Source organism: Dermacentor variabilis, chromosome 1 (genome assembly GCF_050947875.1).
Source record: "Dermacentor variabilis isolate Ectoservices chromosome 1, ASM5094787v1, whole genome shotgun sequence".
Taxonomy (NCBI): Eukaryota; Metazoa; Arthropoda; class Arachnida; order Ixodida; family Ixodidae; genus Dermacentor; species Dermacentor variabilis.
Window position 1 is genome coordinate 205,886,739 of NC_134568.1, and position 22,744 is coordinate 205,909,482.

Consider the following 22,744-nt stretch of genomic DNA (forward strand, 5'->3'; position numbering starts at 1 on the left):
CGGTGTCTCCACTTGGCTTCGTCTTTCTTGCAGCCAAACGCACTGCGCGTCTCTCACGTCTCTGGAGACTTCCTACGCCTTTGTTTGCGGGCCCCGCAGACGCATTCGGTACTGTGACAGCACGACGGTTGCGACAGCGTGAACGCGCCTCGAGTGTCCGCATAATTGTCATCGCAATGAAAACACTCCATTGTTTGAGCAACTGCAGCGCAACCAACAGCTGAATTCGGAGAGTGCTTTCAAAGTTATCTTAATATTGCGGTGTGTTTTTAGGCCTTCTAGTACAACTCGCTTCTCGTTACCGGTAAGGTTTTCCCACAGTGATCAATTAAAGTAAAGGGGCAGTTCTGACAGCGTTATATTGGAGGTACTCCACTGTCGGCGTCGCCAAAAATGATAAAACACTTGTCTCACAACCAAATGGAAAACTGCTTCGGCTGTTTGGGGATTTCGTTCTCTTGTCTCACTGTTTCCTGTCGTCAGAAGTGCCTATAAATGCGAAGGTACGCTTCCCGTTTCGCTCGTTGCTAGGGTTGCAGGGTACGAGTGGCTATACCGTATGCCCTTTCTGAAAAAAAAAATATGAAACTACGGGAAAGAAACGCGAATGATTGCGGAGTCCGCGGTGATTTATGTCGAAACCCGCTGCGTTCCTTGTTTGTCGGCCCAGTTCGCGAGGAGGAGGCTGCGGGGCGCTGGCGCGCGCACCAGGCGGCCATTTGCCCGCCGCCGACGTCTCCCGAAGCCAGCACTCTGCTGTTTCCTCTGCTGTTCCCACAAGTGCCCTCGGCGCTACGTGCTTGTCCGCTTCTGCCGCCCCCGCCGCCCAAGATCAAACAAGTTGGCAGCTTCACGCATGGCAGCACCGCGGCACGGTTCAGCGGCGTGAGTTTTGCGCCCGCGCCGCGATGTATCGGCCTCGGAGAAATTGACGTTCGGAAGACGCGGCGCCGCTTCGTGGCTGTGGGACCGTGCAGACGCCGTGGTTTATTTCCTTTATAGGGGTTACGTCAAAGAGGAGCCGCGCATGTGCCTTGGGGACACCGGTCTCGCTGTCTGCTGCTGTTGCTGGTGATTTCCTCTGTCGAGGCAGCTACGCATACATGCAGCTTGTTACGAGATCGTTGCCAGCTCTTGAATATATATGGTCGCCGCGATGCCGGAGCGCCGCGCCGTGTTAGCGACACGAAGCGGGGGGTGGGGGAGGGGAGAGAAAAAGCTGTGAAGACGATGCCAATTTATTTTGGAAAAAGCAGTGCCATCTCAGGCTTCAGAAGTTTCTCTCGTCTCTTCCTATGCCTCCCTCCGACCAATTAGGAAATAAAAGACTACGTCAAATTCGAAAGCAAGAAAGGTAAAAGAAAGTTAAAAAGTTTTGTCGCTTCCAACAATGAGGCTCGACTTGAATACTGAGGTTGGTTTATTCAATTTCTGATCAGGGCGGATAGATATCTAAGGCTTTGTATATTTAATCAGAGAAATTGAAATTAAACCATGACACTTTTATAGAAGGTGCCGACTTTTGCTTGTCGAAGAGTCAACGGAAAGGAAACGCGTAGAAAAATATATTAAGAATACATGTACATGAGTGTTAGAAATGAGTAGGCGAATAACAAGCAGTGTTAACTTCACAGACACCCGCCGTGCGTACTTAGTGGCTATGGTGTTGGGCTGCTAAGCACGAAGTCGCCGGATCGAATCCCAGCCACGACGGCCGCATTTCGATGGAAGCGAAATGCGAAAACACCCGTGTACTTAGATTTAGGTGCACGTTAAGGAACCCCAGGTGGTCCAAATTTCTGAAGTCCCCCATTACGCCGTGCTTCATAAAACCCCAGAATTTAATTAACTTCACAGATCTACAGTTACACGAAGCATATAACAACACCGCCACGACGTTTCACCGACGTTAAGTTTCAGAGGATTTAGAAGCACATAAGAAAGAAATTAATGCAAACAAACAGGGAAGAGATGTCACAATAATGTATGTCACAGATAATATGATAAGCAGCACGTAATGAACTAATGTGTGTAAGACGCGTGCATACCTTTGCACAGCATAAACAATTGTTCGTAACAGACGCAAACAACATTGACCCCCACGCGATGACTTTATTAGTGTCCGATATTTTTACTATCTAAAAAAACGAGTTTTAAGGCTGCAAGCAATTCGTTCGCACTGTTTATGTTGGCAATTGGCAAATTAATTTTTTCTTTCTTTAGGTTAAATGACTGGGATCGAACAACTTTGAGCCCCACCTCATTATCCGTATAGTTCTGGCCACTCGAAATGTCCTGGATAAAGATACTCGTCCGCATGAGCACCAGAATATTGCTGACAAGCCACAAAACGATTTTCTGTATTTATAACAATACTGCTACTATGCATGGGCGTTTTGATTTCGTCGCTCTATTTTATTATGTGGTTTGCATGTTTCAACTTTGTGTATATAAATAAACCGAGCGTAATGCAGTGTACCGTGCCAAAGTCATAAGCATGATTTTCATGGGCCAAAGGCATATCACTAAAGTTTTGGCTCATCCACCCAATCTGTGCTCAGGGTACTCAGTGCCTCCGTGAAGTGCTCGTGTAAAACACGCACGGTGGCACGAAGGGTGATTAGGACTGCCACAGCCGAGCGCAATTCTTACCTCGCGAGCAGCATAGCATCCAGAAGCGACTGCACGTCTTCTCCGGTGACACTGGCCAAGTGGCCGCCATGCAAGGTGCACACGTCATTGGCCTTGGCCCAGGAGAGGCTTTCGTTGAACACCCTGTAGCAATGCAGCCCCCAGGAGACCCAGCCGAACTCGCAGTCCTCCGCCAGAGACTGGTTCACGAGCACCGCGTCGTACGTGGCACAGAAGCCCAGGCTGGCGGCACTGAGCGCCAGCAAGCTGGGGCCCCCGGCTGGTTCCTGGAGGTGCACGCGGATGGTCATTGCGTTGCCCGCGGACCGCAGCGCCGCCAGCTCGGGGCTTCCCGTCCAGTTGCCGCAGAACCGGTGCTCCACGCCTCCGGACGACACTTCGAGGAAGCTGTCAGGGCAGGACGAGGAAGCGCGCGCAGCCGACACCTGGAGCATGCTGAAGCTGAGCTGCACCTCGTAGCCCAGCGGCACGACCAGCGCAAAGTGGCAGTCGCCGGGGGCCGAGTAAAGGAGCGACGTGCTCTTGCCGGGCGGATAGCAGACGCGGCCGTTCGCCTCGCCGTGGGTCTCGTTCCGACAGAGCCTGACGAACTCGTACTTGACCGTCCAGCCTTCGGCCTCCAACAGGGGGTCGCTGTGGAACGCGATGGAGAGCCTCTCGTCGAGAGACAGGTACGTGAGGTTCCGCCGGCTTCCGCAGAGCACGACGGTGCTGGGCCCGCGGCCCGCCAGGGGTCCAATCTCCAGGCTGTCGTGCTCACAGCGGGGGTCCTTTGCGGGCGGCAATTCAAGGAACGGGATACGGAGCAGTATGCGGTGTCCGACGGGTGCCAGTATGGTTATGAAACAGTGCAATCCCGGAGGGTAGAAATCCGGATGGTGGGGGCTGTGCCATTCTCCTCTTGTTCTGGTGAGTGTCGCGTTGCAACCTGCGCGGCGCAAAAATATGCGTGCCGGCTTCAACACTTTTTCCAATGAGAGGGAGAGAGATAGAAAGGTAATGTCTCTAGAGAAACGTGATTTTTTCTTTCGGTAGAAGCTACAGACATGCCAACCGAATTGGGCATGCTTACGGTGTATCTTTAGCAGAAAGCATAAAAAACGGGAAGGAGAAACTTGCTACTTGTGAAGGATGCAAAATGGCGAGCCCTTGTGCCCAGCTGTAATGAATGCCGGCTGCATAAGTCATGGACATTGACTTGCACGAGACGTTGTTGCCCACGCTGCTGGCGCCCTCCGCGAGCTGAGATGAATGACCCAACCTGCCGAGGGGCGCAATCTGCAGTGACGCAGGCGGAACGCCGGAATAGCGGGCTGCTTGAGCCCGCGCGTTGTTTGATCGCGGATAAAGCGACACGGCAAACACCCTGCCGTACATCAGCTTTGCGCCGCCACTGTATGCCCGAACTCCATTATGAGGAAGCGCAACACGGTCACTTGTAATGCCGGTTCAGATTAATTCTGCGAGCTCGCTGGCAAACACTTGACCATATATTGGCTCACTGTTTTAAGCTACAGCAGCAGTATACTACCGCTCGAGCAATATTGGACAAAAAAGGAGACCAAAGCTGCCTTGCTGTGACACGAAGCAGGCAAAGGTCATGCATGGTCCTTTCGTACTAGCAGTGTCCCGATCTTTGCGCTGAAGGAGTGCAACTTAAGAATAAAAAGCAGTCTGAAAGTGACTGAACCCCTGAATCCTGGCCAGACGTAATGGACGGCTTACGGTTTCTCACTGCCCGAAAAGCAGCACTGGGCGTCATACTGACTTTTACCATCATGCAAAAGAGTTAGGCATCGTTTTAAGTGCGGACGTACTTGGCAATCTTTTGCTGCGTATGAAAAAACGTAGGCGTGCACACGCAAACGGGATGGTCAACTCACCTTCGCGGCTGTCCAAGGCGTAAACAACGGTTCGGTAGTAGCAGGAGCGGCACGACCGCGCTCGAAGCGCGAGCCAGCGGTCTCTCCCCGAGGCCCGCAGTACAGAGCTGTTGCCTAATACGAGACCCTTAGCTGCCTCGGTCTCCACCAATACTTCGACTTGCGCTGCTGCGCTGCCGGAAAGGCGCACCTCCTGGAACTGAGAAAAACCTCACCGTCAACAGTACAGGCGATGCCGTTCGACGAAGCCGCTCGCGCCGGCGGCCGATTCGCTTCTGAAGGCACAGCCGGGCTGCATCTTATAAGAAGGAAGTTAGATGATCTATAGATGGTTCGCAGATTTCATGCTGACTGCTTTGGTTTTTTTAACTGTCTTGACCTTACGACTATATGATGTCAAAAAGTTTCTGTAGATGAAATTTGTTCAATTATTCTATTTCTTTAGGTTTAGTTGCTGAACATACGTTGCCACACATGTTTTTTTGCAAACATTCGTAAGAATTTGGCTTTATTTATTTATTTATTTATTTATTCAAAATACCTTAGATGCCCGAAGAATGGGCATTGGGTAAGGGAAGCTTCAAAAAATTTACAGATTATAAAGAGCAAACAAGTCTGCAAGCATTAGTTCACAAAAAATTTAAGGTCATATGTCCTGAGACTAATAGACACATTACATAGAATTCACATAAAATATTTATGGAATTCTTATAGACTACAATATAAGTTGTAAGGATTCAGGGACCTTGGTGACTACTCGTTCCGAGCAGCAGAATGGACAGTCCCTTTAAATACCCAATCACACTGTAGACTTCCCATAGTTCTGAATGTCAAATAAAAGCACCTAAACTACATAAAGCAGGAAGTAAAGAAATTTTTATTGGTATCGAGGGGGTGCTAGATTAGCATTATAAACTTCCTTTATTTCGCATTAATTTCCCAGGAATCTAGGGTTCTTGAGAAAATGCCTCCTTTGATTTGTTTTCTCGACGTAAATGTCTCTTGTATTTTACCCGATTACATTGTTTCCGTGCAGCCTATACGCTTCGTAGCCTAGCTTGAATTGCGATCTGCTTGCGATCAGGCATGGCAGTAATGACGTTGGCGTAATGACCCTACAATCGTTACTGTAATTTTGTAGCGATCAGTAATACGGTAAATTAATTTAACAGTTTAGCAATATTAAAACTTATGAATTAACATGACGCAGTAGTTTCACAATGCTGCGGAATAAACGTCGTTAGGTTTACAGTACAGGATTGGCCTGAACCGCGTCATGCATTGCGTCGGTGTGGGTCTTTCCGTACGCTTTACTATTCCGCAATGAAAGGTAGGCTTACGTTGCAAAGGAAATGGGCGTGCATCTTATTGGAAATGTGACCACGCACTTTCAGGGCTATGTATATATGTTTGTATCTATGTATCTATGTATATGTGTTTGTATGCCTGTATCTAGCCATTTCCCCGCCTATCTCGGTCACTGGATAGTCACTGGGGGAATAAGTGGCGCATCATACTGCTGTGCTGTAGTAATACTTTCAAAACCAACAATCCGACCAACTTGGGTCACTGAGTATGTGGCAATGTGTACATTCTTGCCGCTCTTTCACGAAGCTCTTTCACGCCGACATGGATCACTGTAGACGCGCGACTGAGTACGTACCGCCGTTGTAAGAAACCCTTTGACGCCGATTTGGAGCACTGGGAATGTGCCACTCGATCTGCGCTAGTCTTCAATGAATTTCTTTGGTGCTAAGTTGGGTTACTGGATACGTTCCAGAAGGTGTGTGCCGCTCTTCAATGAACATCTTTGACGCCAACTTGGGTAACTAGGTATGTACCACCAGAAATGCCGAAAAAAATCCCTTAAATTTCTCCAATGCTGAGTGCAATTGAACCCACGTCGAGGAGCTCCTCAAGGAGCGCATCCACACGCATTAGCTGGCTGCGCCACAAATACGCCGGGTATATGTGCCACTTTTCAACGAATGACTCACCACTCTGAGTCACTGAGTATTTAAGGCTGAGTGTGCAGCAAGCGAGGGAACAATTCTCAGCCTTACTACACACTGGCGCACCACGCTTCTCGTCTCGGAGGCCACGCGAGTACTTCTCGGCAGCGCCACTAGATGGCGCAGCGTGTTCAGAAAAAAGCGCGAAAGAGGATAGCCTGGTTGCCGGCATGACGCGTTTCTCAACGTTCGCACGCACCGGCGCGCCATGCATTTCGGAGGCCACGAGCAGGCTCCGCGGCGGCGGTACCAGATGGCGCCCAGTGGTCTTAGGGAAGCGCGAAAGAGGAGACCCGCTGCAGTACACGCCTCTTCGCTTCGATCGTGGCAATACGTCGTGGCGCTATATTGGTTCAATGCTAACGCATTACCATCGACTGTCGTCGCGAGATGGGTTCTGCCTCAGTGTTTTTACGCTTTCTGGCTACAGATTCATCGACTCATCAACATCTGGCGAACATAGCGATCGTTTACACCGTGGTCGTTTACACCTCCACAGACCACTCTTATACTCTTCAAGCTACGGCGACCACAGTAATTTGTTCATTTATATCTGCACGAGCCTTACATATGTCCCCCATGTAGTACAGTCTCATGACAAGAACCAATATTTGAAGCTCAAGGACCGATGTCCATAGCAAAGCACAATGCCACCCTTCAGTGGAGTGGTGGCATTATATATATATATATATATATATATATATATATATATATATATATATATATATATCACAGGATCCGGCAGTGAAACAGGTCAAACAACACAAAAACGAAGAAACCTTCACTAATTCATCCTTCACTCAACCACTATACCTTTACGCTCAGGTGGCTCATGAAACAGTGCTGTGCCAAGAATCTGAGTGGAACAGTGCTGGTGACCGTCTTGTGCAGTGCCTCAGGGAAATGCATGCAGCAGTACGACAATAGCTGCTTTCCTGTTTTTGCTCATGACATATTAACCAATCAATCGCGATTAAATCATTCATAAAAATTGGAAAGTTAGAATTGTCCCCGTACAAGGCAGCACTGGTAAAAAATCACCTCCAGCGCTGGTGCCACAGTGCTACAGTTGTCTTGGCCGGGGGGGTGGGGAGGGATTTAAGCACTCTTCCACTGACTTCAGTGACAAACGGTGATTTCGATGTGCACATCCGGATATTCTCTCCTCCCTTTTCCTCTTTCTTCCCTTCACCCCTTCCCCTTGTGTGGGGTAGCAAACCGGACACGCGTCTGCTTGAACTCCCTGCCTCTTTTTCTTTCTTTTTTGGAACTAGAACCACATGTAGCTCGTCAGCGTTGCAGCAGATACCTTTAGAACAAGGCAATAGACAATCAGGTCAGTGGTCGCACGTAGCTTGAGCTATGCAGGCTGTGACCTCTTACAAAATGCAAACCACCTGTTTAGTTTAGACTTAAGAGGAAGCTTTAGCTCGGGCCCAACTCCGACGCGGCCTATTCAAATACATGTAAAACGCAAAAACGGTTTTCTGAGATAACCCCTGGACCGATTTTAATGAAATTTGTTGCATTTCAAAGAGAAAGTTAAGTTCTAGTGACAGTTGGAAGCGCAATTTCGATTTATGGCTTGAATTTTCTTTTAAAAATTTTCAAATATTCGACCGTTTGAAAAAAATAGAAGGACGAACTTTACAAATTCATTGCTCTGCATAAAAAACTGATATCGCGGTTCTGTAAACGGAATCCATTAGATCATTCAAAGCGGACAAATTCGATATGTCATTTTACATCTTACGTGAATTTGTTACGCTGGTTACAAGGGTTCTGCAAAAGTTGTATTTCCCTATTATTAATTTTGTTATATTCATGTGTAACATATCAATTTTGTCCGCTTTAGAATTTTTATTAGATGCAATTCACAGAATTGTGATATCGTTTTTTGTTGCTGAGTTACGGAGTTGTAAACTTGATAGTTCCGTATTATGAAAATTTTCGATTTTTGCCAATTTTTAATAAAAAATTCACAACCTAACTCCAAAATTCGAGACCAACAGTCACTAGATTTTAAGTTTTTCTTTCAAATGCAACAAATCTCGTCAAATTTGGTCCAGTGGTTGCCGCGAAAAACGAATTCTCCTCTTACATGTATTTAGATAGGAGCACCCGAGCTAAAGCTTACTCTTAATATAGAACATAGGATGCGGGTACGATTCGTAGCCGTTGGGGGCCATAACCCGGTGTTAACGGTATGCAAGATCGTCCACGTGATGTTACTTTGATGTACGTTCAGGAAACTAAAGTGGCAACAAGTAAAAACTAGAGAACTGTATCTCTAGTGACCAAGCTACGCGTACGCTTGCCGGTGCGCGAGAGCTCGCGACCGCGCGCCTTGCGTTCGCCGCGCCTCGCAAGGAATGGCGCTTTGAACCACAAGACGGGCGGCATCGCGTGTCTACTTGGCTCACATTTTCGCCTTGGTTAAACATCGTTTCGCATTTTTGTGAGGCATTCAGAGCACCGATATTGGTCTGGAGAAGATATCTGGGCTCGCGCCGTGCTTCGACGCGTCCGATCTGTCCTGCACCATCTGCGCATGCGTGAGGCGCGTGGGCGCGAGCTTTTGCGCGCTGACACGCGTACGTGTAGTTTGACCTTTAGGGTTAGGTTTCCGACTGTTCGTTTATAACTGAAAAACATAAAGAAACATCAGCCAGTAAAAAGAGAGAGAGACAGAGAGACAACGGGTTGTTTTAAAAGAACTTTGATCTTCGGATATTCTTAGCTCAAAGCACTTCATCGCCACCAGTGACACATAAATTTCACCCCTAAATTAAGTGCTTTTGCGCTTGCTTCGATGAGTGAACTCACGGGTGCTAAATAAATAGTGGTTACGAGATGTGCGGCATCCTTAAAGACTTTTGTATCTAGGATTCTTGCAGCAACCCCATTGTTCGAACCCCAGCTTTGCCTCTGTGTCAGGAATAGCGCATAAGTTGCTTTAATAAGATTTACCAGAACAGAAAGCGCTTTTTACTGCGTGGAAATGCCCCTTCTATACTAGACCTCTTACTTGTCCGCTTGTTTGGCTAACTGTTTACGTGCACGAAAGCAAAAGAAAAAATAACCCGGTATACTGTCGCTTTGTTGCCTTGCAAGTCCGCGTTACGGTTCCTGCAGTGATCGAACGCAGCGATAACACAATTTTGTTCCGTGAAGCAACATTATTGCGTGCTAGTGACAATGCTAACAGTGCTTTATCTTCTGCGTCTTATCACAGGACATGCCTCTCTTATCTTGACCGTTTAAAAGTGTCAACTGAAACCTGTAACTGTGTGCAACAGTGTAAAGGAACCTTTCGCAAAAAAAAAGAGAGGCAAGAAATCCTATTGTTCTAAATACATCGAGTAAAAATTGTCTTGGGCGACCTAACCAAGGAAAACATATGTTACCGTTTTTCCTGCTTAGGTTTTGGAAGGCGCGTTTGGTATGATTATACTGCGCTGGGGTCAAGAAGCCATTTGAATTTTATATTTGATCGTTTCTTATGGACAGCATTCATTTGAAAACATTTTCGGGTATTTATGAGCGCAAACCCTTCTTTTTGATAAAATACCACGCACTTCCTATTTTAAGATTAGATGGATAAAGGTCGCCACTGTGCCCTACGAGCAACGTAGGGATGACGTACCCCTCTTAGTCTGCTCTTGCAGGCAATTCGCATAGAAGTAGTAGTGCTCATGCCCGCAGTGCATATTCATCAAACACTGTCATGCCTTCAGCTACAACACGTAGTTGGCTCATCAACTAACGCTGCCTGTGCGTCTCGCGCAGCGAACGCACGTTTAACCTCCCTTAGTGACAGTAGTCTCAATCGGATACTTTGATTAGATTGTATCAATCGCATTGTGGGGGTGCGTCTTGTGTGCATGTGTTGTTTTTGTGTGACGTGTGCGTATAATTCAATTTTTCAACATACCCGTCTGGAGCAGCACACTAGGCATGCCGCTAGGCAAAGCCCTCTACAGGACTTGCGCCGCCTCGCAGTTGCCTCGTTCGGAAAAGTGTTGAAGGAGTTTGAAAAGGTTCACAGCGGGCGGCATGCCTTTACAAACATGTGTATGGCAAGCTTCCGCGATTAGAAACTGAGATTAACAGACTAAAGGTACGCCCTCACTTGCGGAAAAAAGCGCGCGCAACACGGCGCGCTTAAAAACGCGCGCCGCGTTCTGAAGGCCACACCACTGCGCGTTCGCGGTCGCGGAGAGCGGTGGGCAGGCGAGAGTTCTCGCTCTCTCTCGAGATGCCTCGGGAGACCGCGAGAATTCCCGTGCGTTTCAGCCGTTGCTGCCGACGAGAGCATTGACCTCAACGCCCACGTGACGACTTCGGCGCCTGTGATTGGCTTGCTCGGGTTTGCGGAAACGCGGCGCCGCGAAAAAGTGGGTTCGGGACCCATCCTCGCGCGGAAAAGAATTATTGCCGCGAAAGCTCCTTTCGCGGCGCGCGTTTTTAAGCGCGCCGCCTTGCGCGCGCTTATTTTTGCAAGTGAGAACGTCCCTTTAGATGGGCTAGTTGGTTGCTGGCTTGATGAAACATGGTTATAACGGCGCGTTTTGCGGACAGGACACAGAAAGAATGCACACAGGACAGTCGCCGAACACAGGATCTGCGACTGTCCTGTGTGCATTCTTTCTGTGTCCTGTCCTCAAAACGGGCCGTTATAAACCTGTTCCATCAAGGTGGAAACTAAGAATTTGTCTATGATCCCATCACTGCTATTTCCAGCCTTAATATACATCTCGCCAATGCTACGCTACCCACACCCGTTCTTGTGTTCGCTTATGCTTTCGTTGTGCCACTACATTCATATAAACCTTTTATGGACAGTAAAAATAAGCTCATTCAGCTAGCACCGTTTTTCGAATTCCCCTCGCGCGATGTTGCTCACACGTGCAATAAACATAAACAAACCACGAGGATGTCACAAGAGCGTTACTCAGACCACTAGACCTTTCAACTCTTTTTTTCTTTCTTTTGTTTCTCAGCTATAATCACTGCCTTTCATTTCTTTTTTTACTTGTCCGCCAAACCAGTTTCCACAGACGGTGGAGGCGTTCCGAACTGCTTGTCGTGTGCCACCTGGGACACGGTTGTGTCGCGACTGCAACGACGAGGTGTGTGACACCGAGAAACGAGGATCCTAAAGCTCAACGCTTGGGAAATTCGAGCACGTGAGGGCCAGCTCGTAAACGCGTGTCAGCGCTAGGAGTCTGCGCTCTCGTAGCCATCGAAGGTAAGTTAAATATTTGTGAATTGAGGCTGTTCTCCATCGTATCGCGGAGCCCAGACATTTCAGTGTTACACTGAAAGCTCGGGACGGCATGACTGTAACGTGCATGTTTTTTTATTTGCTTTTTATATTGCACACACCTACCTGGCAAGTCTCTGACTCGCTTTAAATGCAGTTCTCGTATAGCGCCCCTGCGTTTTTGTCTGAGTCACATATGCTTTATTAAATTGTTTCATCAGGAGCAGCTAAAGATAGCTTCGTGATCTTCGATGACCGAAATACTGTCCTAGTTTCAGAGTCATTCCATATTTTACTGCTTGCTTCTACGGCAGCGCTGTGGCCAATTCCACTAGTCAATCTGATGCAACGTATTCCTGATCGCCGTCACGAATATTTGTTCGGTTGCTTTTTAAAATAGTACGTTTTGTTAACGTATTATATCAGATAGATAATTTGACACCACCAGCAACACAAGCGTGCCCTCTCATCGCAGAAGCCGGCCAACCAGTCACTGACGCCGGCCCCACTCCCCTCATGCGGTTATCTACTTTTTGTGCGCTCGGCCCCACCGAAACCCTCTTCACTTCCACGCGCTGCTCGCCTTTTGTCAGCCATTTATATAGGAAAAAATATTTCAGAGTAGGAAAAGCTATTCGCTTTGAAAGCAAACAAAAGTGACCTTCTATAAACAAAAAAAGTGTTTAATGGGGCTGTTCATACAACACTGTGGGTCACCGCCACATTCTTGCTTCGGCGGTTCCTTGAATTTGGCGTCAGGAGATTGAAATAAATCAGAACAGAATAGTTATACGTTATACGCCTCTTAGACTCGTTTGTGAAACATTGCGAACAAGGAGAGCCGCAGGGCGATGTGAACACAATGATTGACCATCCCTGCGCAGTTGTGTTGCGGTGTGTTTGGAGAATCAGGCGAAAAACTTCAGAATATATGTTTTTTGTTCGCGCGTGCTTAAGTGTCCTTTTCGGTTGATATTGTGTATTTTTTATTATTTTTACCATGCAGTACTATTTTTAACATATATTACTAGTTTCCCCATAAGAGAAATATCATAGCCGGAGACGTGCTGTTTGCCACCGTCTCCTTTTAAACCACGGTTAACATAATCCAATCCTATAGGGAATGCATGCGACCAGAGTTGCTCTTAAGAGGAATCTTTAGCTTACCCTTAAGGACAACTCTATCTAAATACATTGGGACGGAGAAATCGTTTTGCTCAGCAACCTTTGCGCCAGTTTTCATGTAGTTAATTTGATAATTTAAAAGAAATCGATTAAAAATAATTACTGTAGAAAGCAAATGTTTATTTAAACCGCCAGCTTTTTAATAAATATTGTTGGAAATTTCGAAATTTCAGGAAATGAGAATGTCAAGTTTTAGAACTCTGTAAATAAGCAATGAAAAAGGATATCACAATTCCGTAAACTGCAACTATTCATATTAAATATAGAGCGGACAAAACCGATGTATTATGCACCCCTCTGAAGTATATCACTAATTTGTGAGTATACCCTTTGCAAGACCTCTGTAATCAGTGTACCAAATTCACGTAAGCTGTAAATTCATATATCAAGTTTGTCCACTTTAGATGCTCTGACGGATGTAGTTTATAGAACTGCACTATCTGCTTTCTATGCAGAGTTACGGATTTATAAAATTCGAGCTTCTATTTTTCTGAAACTTGTAAATTTTGGGCAATATTTTAAAGGAATTCAAGGCATTAAATCAAAATTCTATTTGCGACAGTCACTAGAAATTAATTTCTTTTTGAAAAGCACCAAATTGCATTGAAATCGGCCTAGCGGTTGTATTATAAAAATTTGTTTGCCTTTTCCATTTATTTCAATAGAGAAATCAGAGTTGGCCCCTAGCTGAAGCCTCCTTTTAAGTTCTATGCTGAGGATCGTCATGTGTTTTCCTTTGCTTAAAGGAGTACTGACACAACAATTCGAAGTCGCGTTAACGTGCGAGATCGTTTTTGTGGGCACACGCACATCGTATGCAAAATATAAACGGCGAATATAGCTTAAAACATATTTAAAATCAATTTTAAAGTACGCGTGCGCGCAGCCAACCGCAAAACGTAGCACCTCGCGACATCGATATCAAGGAAGGAATGTAAACAAGCGAGAACGTGCTACGTCACCAGTTTTCGCTGCCATCAGTGCGGGCCCTGCGAACAAGTTTTTCGCCGCTCCGACAGCCCTGGTGTTTTGTTTTCTTTTTGTTTGTTTGTTCTTTTGCCGCCGATGGCAGCATAAGAAATCAGCTAAAATTTGTTTCTGACACGAAATAACTCAGAGAAAAGTGACCTTGAAAGTGTGCATGTCATGAAACGTTGCGCGAAATAGTAAATCGTTGGCGTGATTTTGACTCCCAAGCGGTTAGCGCAGCCTCGGCAGCAATCGTCTCTGCGAAGCGCGGCTCTCCTGTCTAACGTGTTGTCTCATCGCTACCAACGTCGGGGAAACTAAATGTATTGTCACTTATAAGCGACATAAATGTGCAGTCGTTGATTGTGTTGACGAATGTATAGATCCTTATTACGAGCTGCGGACGGATCGCAAGGGCCGTCGGCCTCGGATCCGACGGCCGGCGAGCTAGGCCGTTTCCCAGCGATCGCCAGCTCGCCTGGCTTGCTCGTTCGCTACCGTCGGCGCCGACGAGCGGCAGAAGTGGTCTGAGTTTGTGCGCGCCGCTGGACGCTTATAATGAACCCCGCTGAAGAGCAGCCAGATTTGCTCGTTTTATATTGAGCGTGCCTGGCATAACCAAAACCTGTCGAGCTTAGAGCAGTCCGATGATCTTCCACCGAGACTACGTACCCCCAAGCCTGATGCTTTTACCCCGCCTTGTGTCCTGCTCCGGAATATGCTTCATTTCCAAAGCACCCTCGACGAATGGTTCGTACTTGTAGCAGTGTGTACGCATATTGATAGCTGTCGATGGCCGCACTTTTCGAGTCGCTGCTTTGTAGTGGATAATCAAAAGTGGTTGGCCACGTCTAATATGGCGGCGACTCCCGCCTGCTGGAAATAATCGCCGCTGGAGGACAAAAACGAGGACGACGATGATGGCGAGAACATCGGAAAGCACGTGCAGGCGTAGCATACGAACTAGCAACAAGAAGTTGGCGCGCCGGCGAGCGCGCTGGCGTGCGCACGTCACAGTTTTGTGCGATCACGTGCCTAGCTGTGTTTACATTCCTTCTTCGGCCCATCTCGTTGCTCTCTGAAACCGAAACTGGTCGCTACAAACAAGACTCCAAATAATTACCTGTCGTGCTCTGAAGCAAATGATGTTTCGTGCCGTGATTACTGGGTCATTAGCTACTTATTGCAGCGAAAAAAAAAAACAAGATCGAAATTTTTTGTGTCAGTACTCCTTTAAAATGCGAAAAAAAAATTTACGCCGTCGTTTAGGTCGCTGTTTATGTTGCTACAAGAGGTTTGGCCTGCTCAGAAGGCTCGCGTTCCGCATGACTCTCTCTGACTCAACCCAACGGAGACAGAGGTTCACAGGAAGATGGATACTCGATGCGATGAACAGTAGTCTAAAAAGGGACGTCTAAGGGCTCACTCTCACCGGACACTGACAGAGTTCGCGTGACCGACCGCGACTGACGACCAAAGGATCAACTCACGACCACCGATGTTCACACCAGCCAACAGGACCTGCCCGTCGCCACAGCGAAATAAGCACCGCGGATAGGTTCAGCAGCTTCGCGAGTTCAGTTGCGCGACTGCGAAATCGAGCAGCCCCCGAGTGACTGACCCAAAACGGTCACTCTTCGACTAAATCCACCGTTTGTGACCGGTTGCGCGACCTCTGTGAGCCGCCGGTGTGAATGAGAGCCCTAAGGCTTGATCCAACGTTTTGACGAGGGGACTTGTCTTTGTCAGCCGTCTTGCCGAAACCTCGGCTCCAGCCTAAGACACATGCCTTGTTCGACCACTGTTGATATCTCTGAAGTAAATGCAGAAGTGTTCAAGAAGTGTCGCTCAAAGTAGTGTCCCGGAAGAACGCAACAGCAAGAGCGCGACTCTATCTGGCAAGCAAACATCAGTCTACGGACCTCTTCTAGCTCTTCCGGAAACACTACATGATAGAAGTTTGCAGCAGAGGCCAGCGTAGTTAGTCCTGCGTCTTTGTGGAAAGTGGCCGAGTGTTCTGTTACTACTGCCGATTCTACGGCAAACGTACGCAGCAGAGTCGAGTAGCTCATGATCAGAGTGGAACTCATCTTACCAGCCCTATCGCAGAGATCTCTACGTCTGGGCAACCCACTCGCCCACTTCCCACACTTCGCGAGCCTTTCTAGGCAAGACGCTCAATGTAAACGTCATCGCGCTACTATTTAAACGTTGATAATTCAAACATAACTGTACAAGTTATGTTAGTAAAGGCGTCGCGGAATTCCTGCTGGCAAGCAACACGCTGAAGCATTTCTTTAGGTCCTCTATACAAGGTGTATACAGATGCTAGTGAAAAAAAAAACGCTTCATGCCACAAGGTTTTCGAGAAATATCTCGGCGTACGAGTTTCCTTGTTCCAACCCAATGTAATTGTTTTTCATAAAAATGTTTTCTTGCTTCTTATCAAAATATGGCCAAAATATTTTAACACTGAGAACAAGCGCATGAACCAGGGCGCAATATGGAGAAAAAATGCTTCAACAAACCGCCACTGAAGCTGCGGCCGCTTACCTGGAAATATGTCGACTGCATAAAAAGGCGCGCTGTCCTACTCATCGTGTGTTAGTGTAATTTACTGAATACCTTAGCTTTACAACGACCTCATACAAAAAAAAAATACGGCGCATCTAGTGAAACTTCAAGGTGTCTTTCCTCGAAATTTCAGTCACATACGCCCCCATGCGAAAAAGAAGGATAAAAGGAAAGAAGTATTTTCTGCTTCGAGAAAAGAGCTTGCTGAAATGTAGTAAATAGCGGTGAACCTCCGGATTTGTTGAGAAACAAATTGCTCTCTCACTACCGTTCTATATTCTCTTGCGAATTTCATTTCACAAGCACACACGCACACACAAAAGAAATCGAGTGGTTGCGAACGAAAGTAGGACACCGTTTGTTTTATTCAACAACAACAAAGCATTCAGGTCCGGCTAAGAATTCGCCGGAAACAGAAACTCTTGCGGACCACACCAGCGGAGGCCAAGAGACAAAGCACTTGCCACACCCCAAGGGTCGGCGCAGCTTCAGTTCCGATCGCCCAAAGCACAACGAGTAATTTTTTTATTGCTTCGTTCTGTTTCATTCGAGATTGTTCATTTCGAGTGTGTGCTTTTCTGTCTTATCATTCGCCCAACTGATTGCACAGCGCTGCGTCGCAGCATTCGTGCTGCTTGTTTACTGAGACGCCTTTATCAGTAGTGGCGCTCGTCACTAGCCGAAGGCGTGGCGGGGCGACCTCGATCCTTCGACAGGTCAACTTTGGGTTCGTCACCACAAACCGTCGGAGCCGTTTATGGAGCAATGTTTTCATTCCATCAATAGAAGCCGAGCGTTCCATCTCTGCAGGATATTTAGTCACCCTCAGGATCTGGTCTACTTTTGCTAGCTAAAGATGAATACGTGAACTAAACGTTTCTCTTCTATTAGTCTTATCAGTCATCTAATAAAGACCTTGTTTACTTAGTTTTTCAAACTTACTCTACCAAATTTACGGGAACAGGAAGGCGAAATTAACCGAGTACATTGATTTCTCTGTATGTCACTTCATGCTGACATCAACTTCAACAAATTAGCGGGGGAGATGACAATCAGCAGTTCACTGTAAACTAAGAGATAGTAAGGGTTCGAAGGAAGCACGCACGCTACAACCACGCATTGCACGTCGTTGTGCAATGCGCTTGAGATGAGTTCATGATCAAAGCTTTATTCTGCAAGAAATGCATTCAAGCTGCATGACGATTGAATGGTATATTTCAAACATTGCTAGAGCAGTAATTCGGTGTGTGCACGTGAAGATTCCGCTACCATTCTCCCTACGAAAGCGGATGTAAGAGTTTACTTTTACCTTCGGCGCACTCCATTTGCCTATTCAACAGATTATGTGCTCTTACAATCGGTATCTTGCGCACATGGTGGCCATGGTCTCGGAGTTGAACGTTCGCCTCGGCTCCGGGAGGACGTTGGTTCAACACCACGCTGCCACCGGTTAACCCCGGTTACCCCCCGGTTACTCCCGGTTACTCCCGGTTACCCAAGAGGGCGTAAGCGTCCCCTGGCCCGACACTCGGCTTTGTGAACAGGTGTGAACAGTCCCGGAGAAGAAGCTCACGTCATGCTATTTTCATTGAACCCTGAGAGCACAACAAAATCCCGAAGAACCCGTAGCCGTGTTAAGCCAATCTTTGGTTTCTGCTGCAGTTTTCTCTTGCACTTAAGTCGATGCGGCTGGAATATTACGTCTACGTGTGTGGATATGAGTCAACGCTACGGCATTCTAATGGCGGCGAGCCTGCAGTTCATCAAATATCTTGCGCCTCTTTCAAACACCACGAACTGACTGAATCAAATCGCGTGATTTCTGACAGTGCACGTGGAATCGTCAACTCAAGTGGAAGACATTCAGCTTACATATTTTTGGATCCCCTGCCTCCAAGGAAGCACATACTTGCCATAGATAAGGCGACGTTCGACCTTTGGTGCTTGCACGTAAGTGTAAACAGTGGAAGATCAAATAGAAGTTTGAGTTCAATCGAGCCTGCTCGACTACGAAAAGTGGGCGTATTGTCGAAGTTATTATCTGCTCTTTGGTTAACGTCGTTCTTCAAATGTTGAAATTTCAGTGAGTAAACCGTATCCGGTCGGTTTGCCGGCTTATTAAGGCAGCATCTCCTTTTTTTGTTTCTGGAGAACTTAATTACGAACTACCCTCGGGGCAAACAAGTGATATGCAGTGGTGACTAGCTGTTATCATCCCCCCCCCCCGCGCGCGCGCTCACGCACACACACACACACACACACACACACACACACACACACACCCGGACGGACGGACGGAAACGGTTTCCAAAGCTGGAGAACGAATTTACATGAGCAGAAAAAAATGTAATAAATGAATGTAAGCGTGTCATGGGGCATAGAGGCTAGACGGGCACTTTCAATGACCCTAGATTACAAGGGATTTGTAATAATACGCGCAAAACCGCGATGGCGATTTTGTACATTTTGCGTGGGAGCTGCGAGCGAAGAGTGGCAAGGCTCGTTTCGTGACTGCGTCGGTTCTGCCCATTCTCTGCATCCTCCACCCCTCCTCTCTACAGTTCTATCTACGTCCCCGCTGGTCTTGCACGGTAGTAGAAAGGTAAGCTCTGCAGTTCTTGCAATTATTTTGAGGAGGGTCACAGGTAATTACAGCTGTCAAGAAGGTAGTGTGGTGACAACCGGGGTGCTCTAGATGGCATTGTGCGCATACCACGCAATAGAAAGGCGCAAACGAGTTTCTCGCGCCGACTTCGTCTCTGCCACGCTCCTGCCGTGTATATACACGTTCTGAACCATCTCCCGATGCGGCGTGCAAGACAACAGCAGCAGCAGCAGCAGCAGCAGTGAAAAAGTCGAAGGAAGAGGCAAATAAAGCTTCGCTTTAAGAAGCTTCGCTTCAAAAACACCATAATCAGGCGGACGCACAGTGTGATACCTCGACGCAGGGACGTGGCGAAAACTAAGGCAATATATGGTGCTTGTCGAGGGTGTATATGACTTCTATGTAAGTATATTTAAGCATTCTAGACCCCTTGTGTCGCAGTTTCGCTTACCCATTCTGGAGGAGTGGCCAATAAAGGCACTTAACTGTGCCGCAAGAAGGGGGTAGGCTAAATGCAAGTTTTTAAAGAAAATGAAGGATGCTGTTGAATGTCGTGGGCCCTTCTGTTAAGTGGTGCGTGCGCATTAAAGATACCTACAAGACGACATCATATGTAGTCTTTAGGTCATGATGTAATATTTGATTACGCAGGACAGAGACGTGCTCACTGTCAGTACTTAGTCGCTCTAAATTTCGTGTATATAAGCCGGGACATCCGGTGGCACATACAATAATGCTGCAAGCAAAATATTATACATAAAAGAAGAAATTGAATATCGCGCACTATTACGTTACTATGTCGGTGTGCCTTGAAGATACCCACGAGCCGGCACTATATGTACAAGAGTTATGCAGCGATTCATCGTTTCAATACGCCTAACAGAGGCGCCCTGAGTCGCACTACTAGAAGGTCGGAATTCGACCATACTACTCGGCGTGCCGTACAAGGACACGAAGGATTGAGCCATATAATACTTCACACGGGGAAAAAAATGCCTGGATTAGGCTCTAGCTCTGCTTGAGAGGCGCCTCGCAGCAAGAACGTGGCCACTACACTAGTGTCGTCAGATGTGAACGATTTGATTACAAGCTCCAGAAAATCATCAATATCGTTATTTCATAAGATTTACTACCATAACCCTCGTCTTAAGCAAGAATTACTGTCCCATCCTTCATTCATATCATCTCGTATCGACCATCGTCATAAAGTGTTTGCTCCTCTTTTTGACACTAACTACCACTTTAATTCTTTCGTTCCTCAAACTTGTAATGATTCGAACCACTTGCCCGCCTCCACTGTATCTATTATGGACCCCAGAGACTTTGAAAATGCGCTTGAATATGTTACCTGACATTTGCTTTGTGCTGTTTTTTTTATATTTAGTGTTACCACTCCCTTCCGTATTGCCCTACGGGCCCTGATGGTATTCAAATAAATAAATAAATAAATAAATAAATAAATAAATAAATAAATAAATACAACCAACCGCAATTTACTTTCTGCCGTCTAATTTCAACAGAGGCCCAATGCATTCTCGAATTTATTTCGTTTGTTTGACTAGAAAAAGTGTAAATAATAAGGCGAAGAAAATTGAATAAAAGCATTGACTGTATTACATATAAATAGGGTGCGGCTGTTTGAAGAAGTTTGTACTTTATCGAAGCCTCACAAACATCCTATCTCACATTAAAGAAAAAAATTAGACCGCCTTATCTGCATTTATATTCAGCGGCACCTTCATGTGGCGCACAGTTTTACTTCACTGCGCCTAACATTACTTGGCGCCCATACTCCTCCCCCCCCCCTCTCTTGATCCTCGTTTCGCTCCAAAAGATCAGGATGGCTGACCACGTGCACTCTGCACGTGATGCGGACTCGATAGTCATGACAAGCCGCAAAAACCAGCGTATCGAAAACACGACGACAGTGATGCAGGCACTGCAGCAGGAAAATGAAGCCTTCTTCTACTAACCACCTGCCGCTCTCTCGCCACCTACGCTGCCTTCACATAGAGAAGAAAAAGTTACAAATGACGAAAAACAGGGGACATCGTGAAAACTGAGTCACGTGCCGCAGCAGCATGCCCGACATTCGCCTGGGACAGGAAGCAGCAAGCGAAAACGAGTAGCCACCGCCGTCCCGGAAGCGGGCTCGAATTGCCATTTGTGCGGCGCATTCTGCCGAGGCGGCGGCACCGAAAACGGCGTCCGGAATACGGTCCCGGCAAGACGCCATCATGGGCGCGGCGATAGCTTTTCCGTTGATGACTTGGCCCGTTAACAGGTTCGCTGCACAGGCAGCGGGGGAAAAGATAGCAGGAGCAGAACGTCTGCTCGCTGCTTACGCGGTGAGCTGCTCTATGAGCGCCCGAATGGACGCGTGTATATCACAAAGGCGAAACGCAAGGCCCATTATACGCCACGCAGGGCGGCGTGTCTTGTATAAGCAGCTTTCATCGATCAGTTTTCTGCGGATGTCCAAGCCAAAAAAAAAAAAAAAAAGATATGGTCATCGAATTTTCGATTCCTTTTAAGAAACCAATTGAGGGACAAAACGTATACACCCCCCACCCTCGTATAGGAGACGTGCTTGATGGGCTGCCGCACGCGAGGCCTGTCCCAGTTTACAGTCACCCCGCGGTTCCTCGATGTAAACGACGATAACTCAGGACGGCCCTGCGAAGGGTATGTTCATGTGCGCAGCACTGACACACTAGCCAAATTGCTTCCTTGTCTTTTATTGATCCATAAACTTTGGCTTCTCGTGGGAAAAGGTCTTATGGAAAACAAAGCGAGTGCCAGATATAAAACACGCACGCTTTCGGAGAAGAAAACCGATGGCCTACGATATTCGACGCCGACAACAAAGTACAAGATAATTATGGCTATCACTAGTCTGTGAATAAATAAATATCATTTGCGGACTTCCAGCTTTAATTCTAAGTGTAATTCGTTACACAGTGAAGACAACAGATACAAATAAACGACACATTCTCCTATGCCTAAAGAATCGGCCGCCTGCGTGGTCCTCGCGATGCGACTCCTTATGCTTATCGTCATGGCTCGTAAATGCGCTAGCAAAGTACCGCCATCAAATATTTTGTGATTCACTCTCTATGCCGAAAGCATGGCAGTGTTATTGCTCGTCAACAGTGTATTGAAGGCATTTCGGACGCCCTGTGTCGTTTGCCGCGTACGTGGCTTTCTTGCGTCCTACACAAGGCAGCTGCGGGATCAGAAGAATACTGCCGACGCAGCAAATCCGCAGCTTCTGACAGGTAGATTATTGCTTAGCCGTCTCTGCACGTATTGTTTATTTTTGTAGGGGACACAGATTTACCGCGCAATAAAGTCTTCGATGCACGCAGTGCCTTTGGTCACGATAATTCCCGTGGAAACATAAGCATGGTTTTTGGGGCCGCCCAGGAAAGGGAACCATGTGGTCGTAAAACGTACCTAAAAATATGTCTCTGACTGCGTAGTAAGGCTCAGGGCTGCTTTCTAAGTTTGAAGACAAAGCATTTAGTCGTGTTCTTAAATAAAACTATAATTTTAAGTGATAGCAGAATGTTCCTTTCGTACTTTTTTATTCTAAAAG

General features: G+C 47.0%; 1 protein-coding gene across 1 annotated transcript in view; it reads right to left on the reverse strand.

Moving 5' to 3' along the window:
- The window catches only part of LOC142559151 (uncharacterized), a 282,617-nt gene that overhangs the window by 136,090 nt on the left and 123,783 nt on the right, over positions 1 to 22,744 (reverse strand). The window contains exons 4-5 of the mRNA XM_075670830.1: positions 4,536 to 4,734; positions 2,653 to 3,580 (exon numbers count right to left, since the gene is read on the reverse strand). Of these exons, the coding sequence (XP_075526945.1) occupies positions 2,653 to 3,580; positions 4,536 to 4,734 (1,127 nt within the window). The remainder of the gene's footprint in view (positions 1 to 2,652; positions 3,581 to 4,535; positions 4,735 to 22,744) is intronic.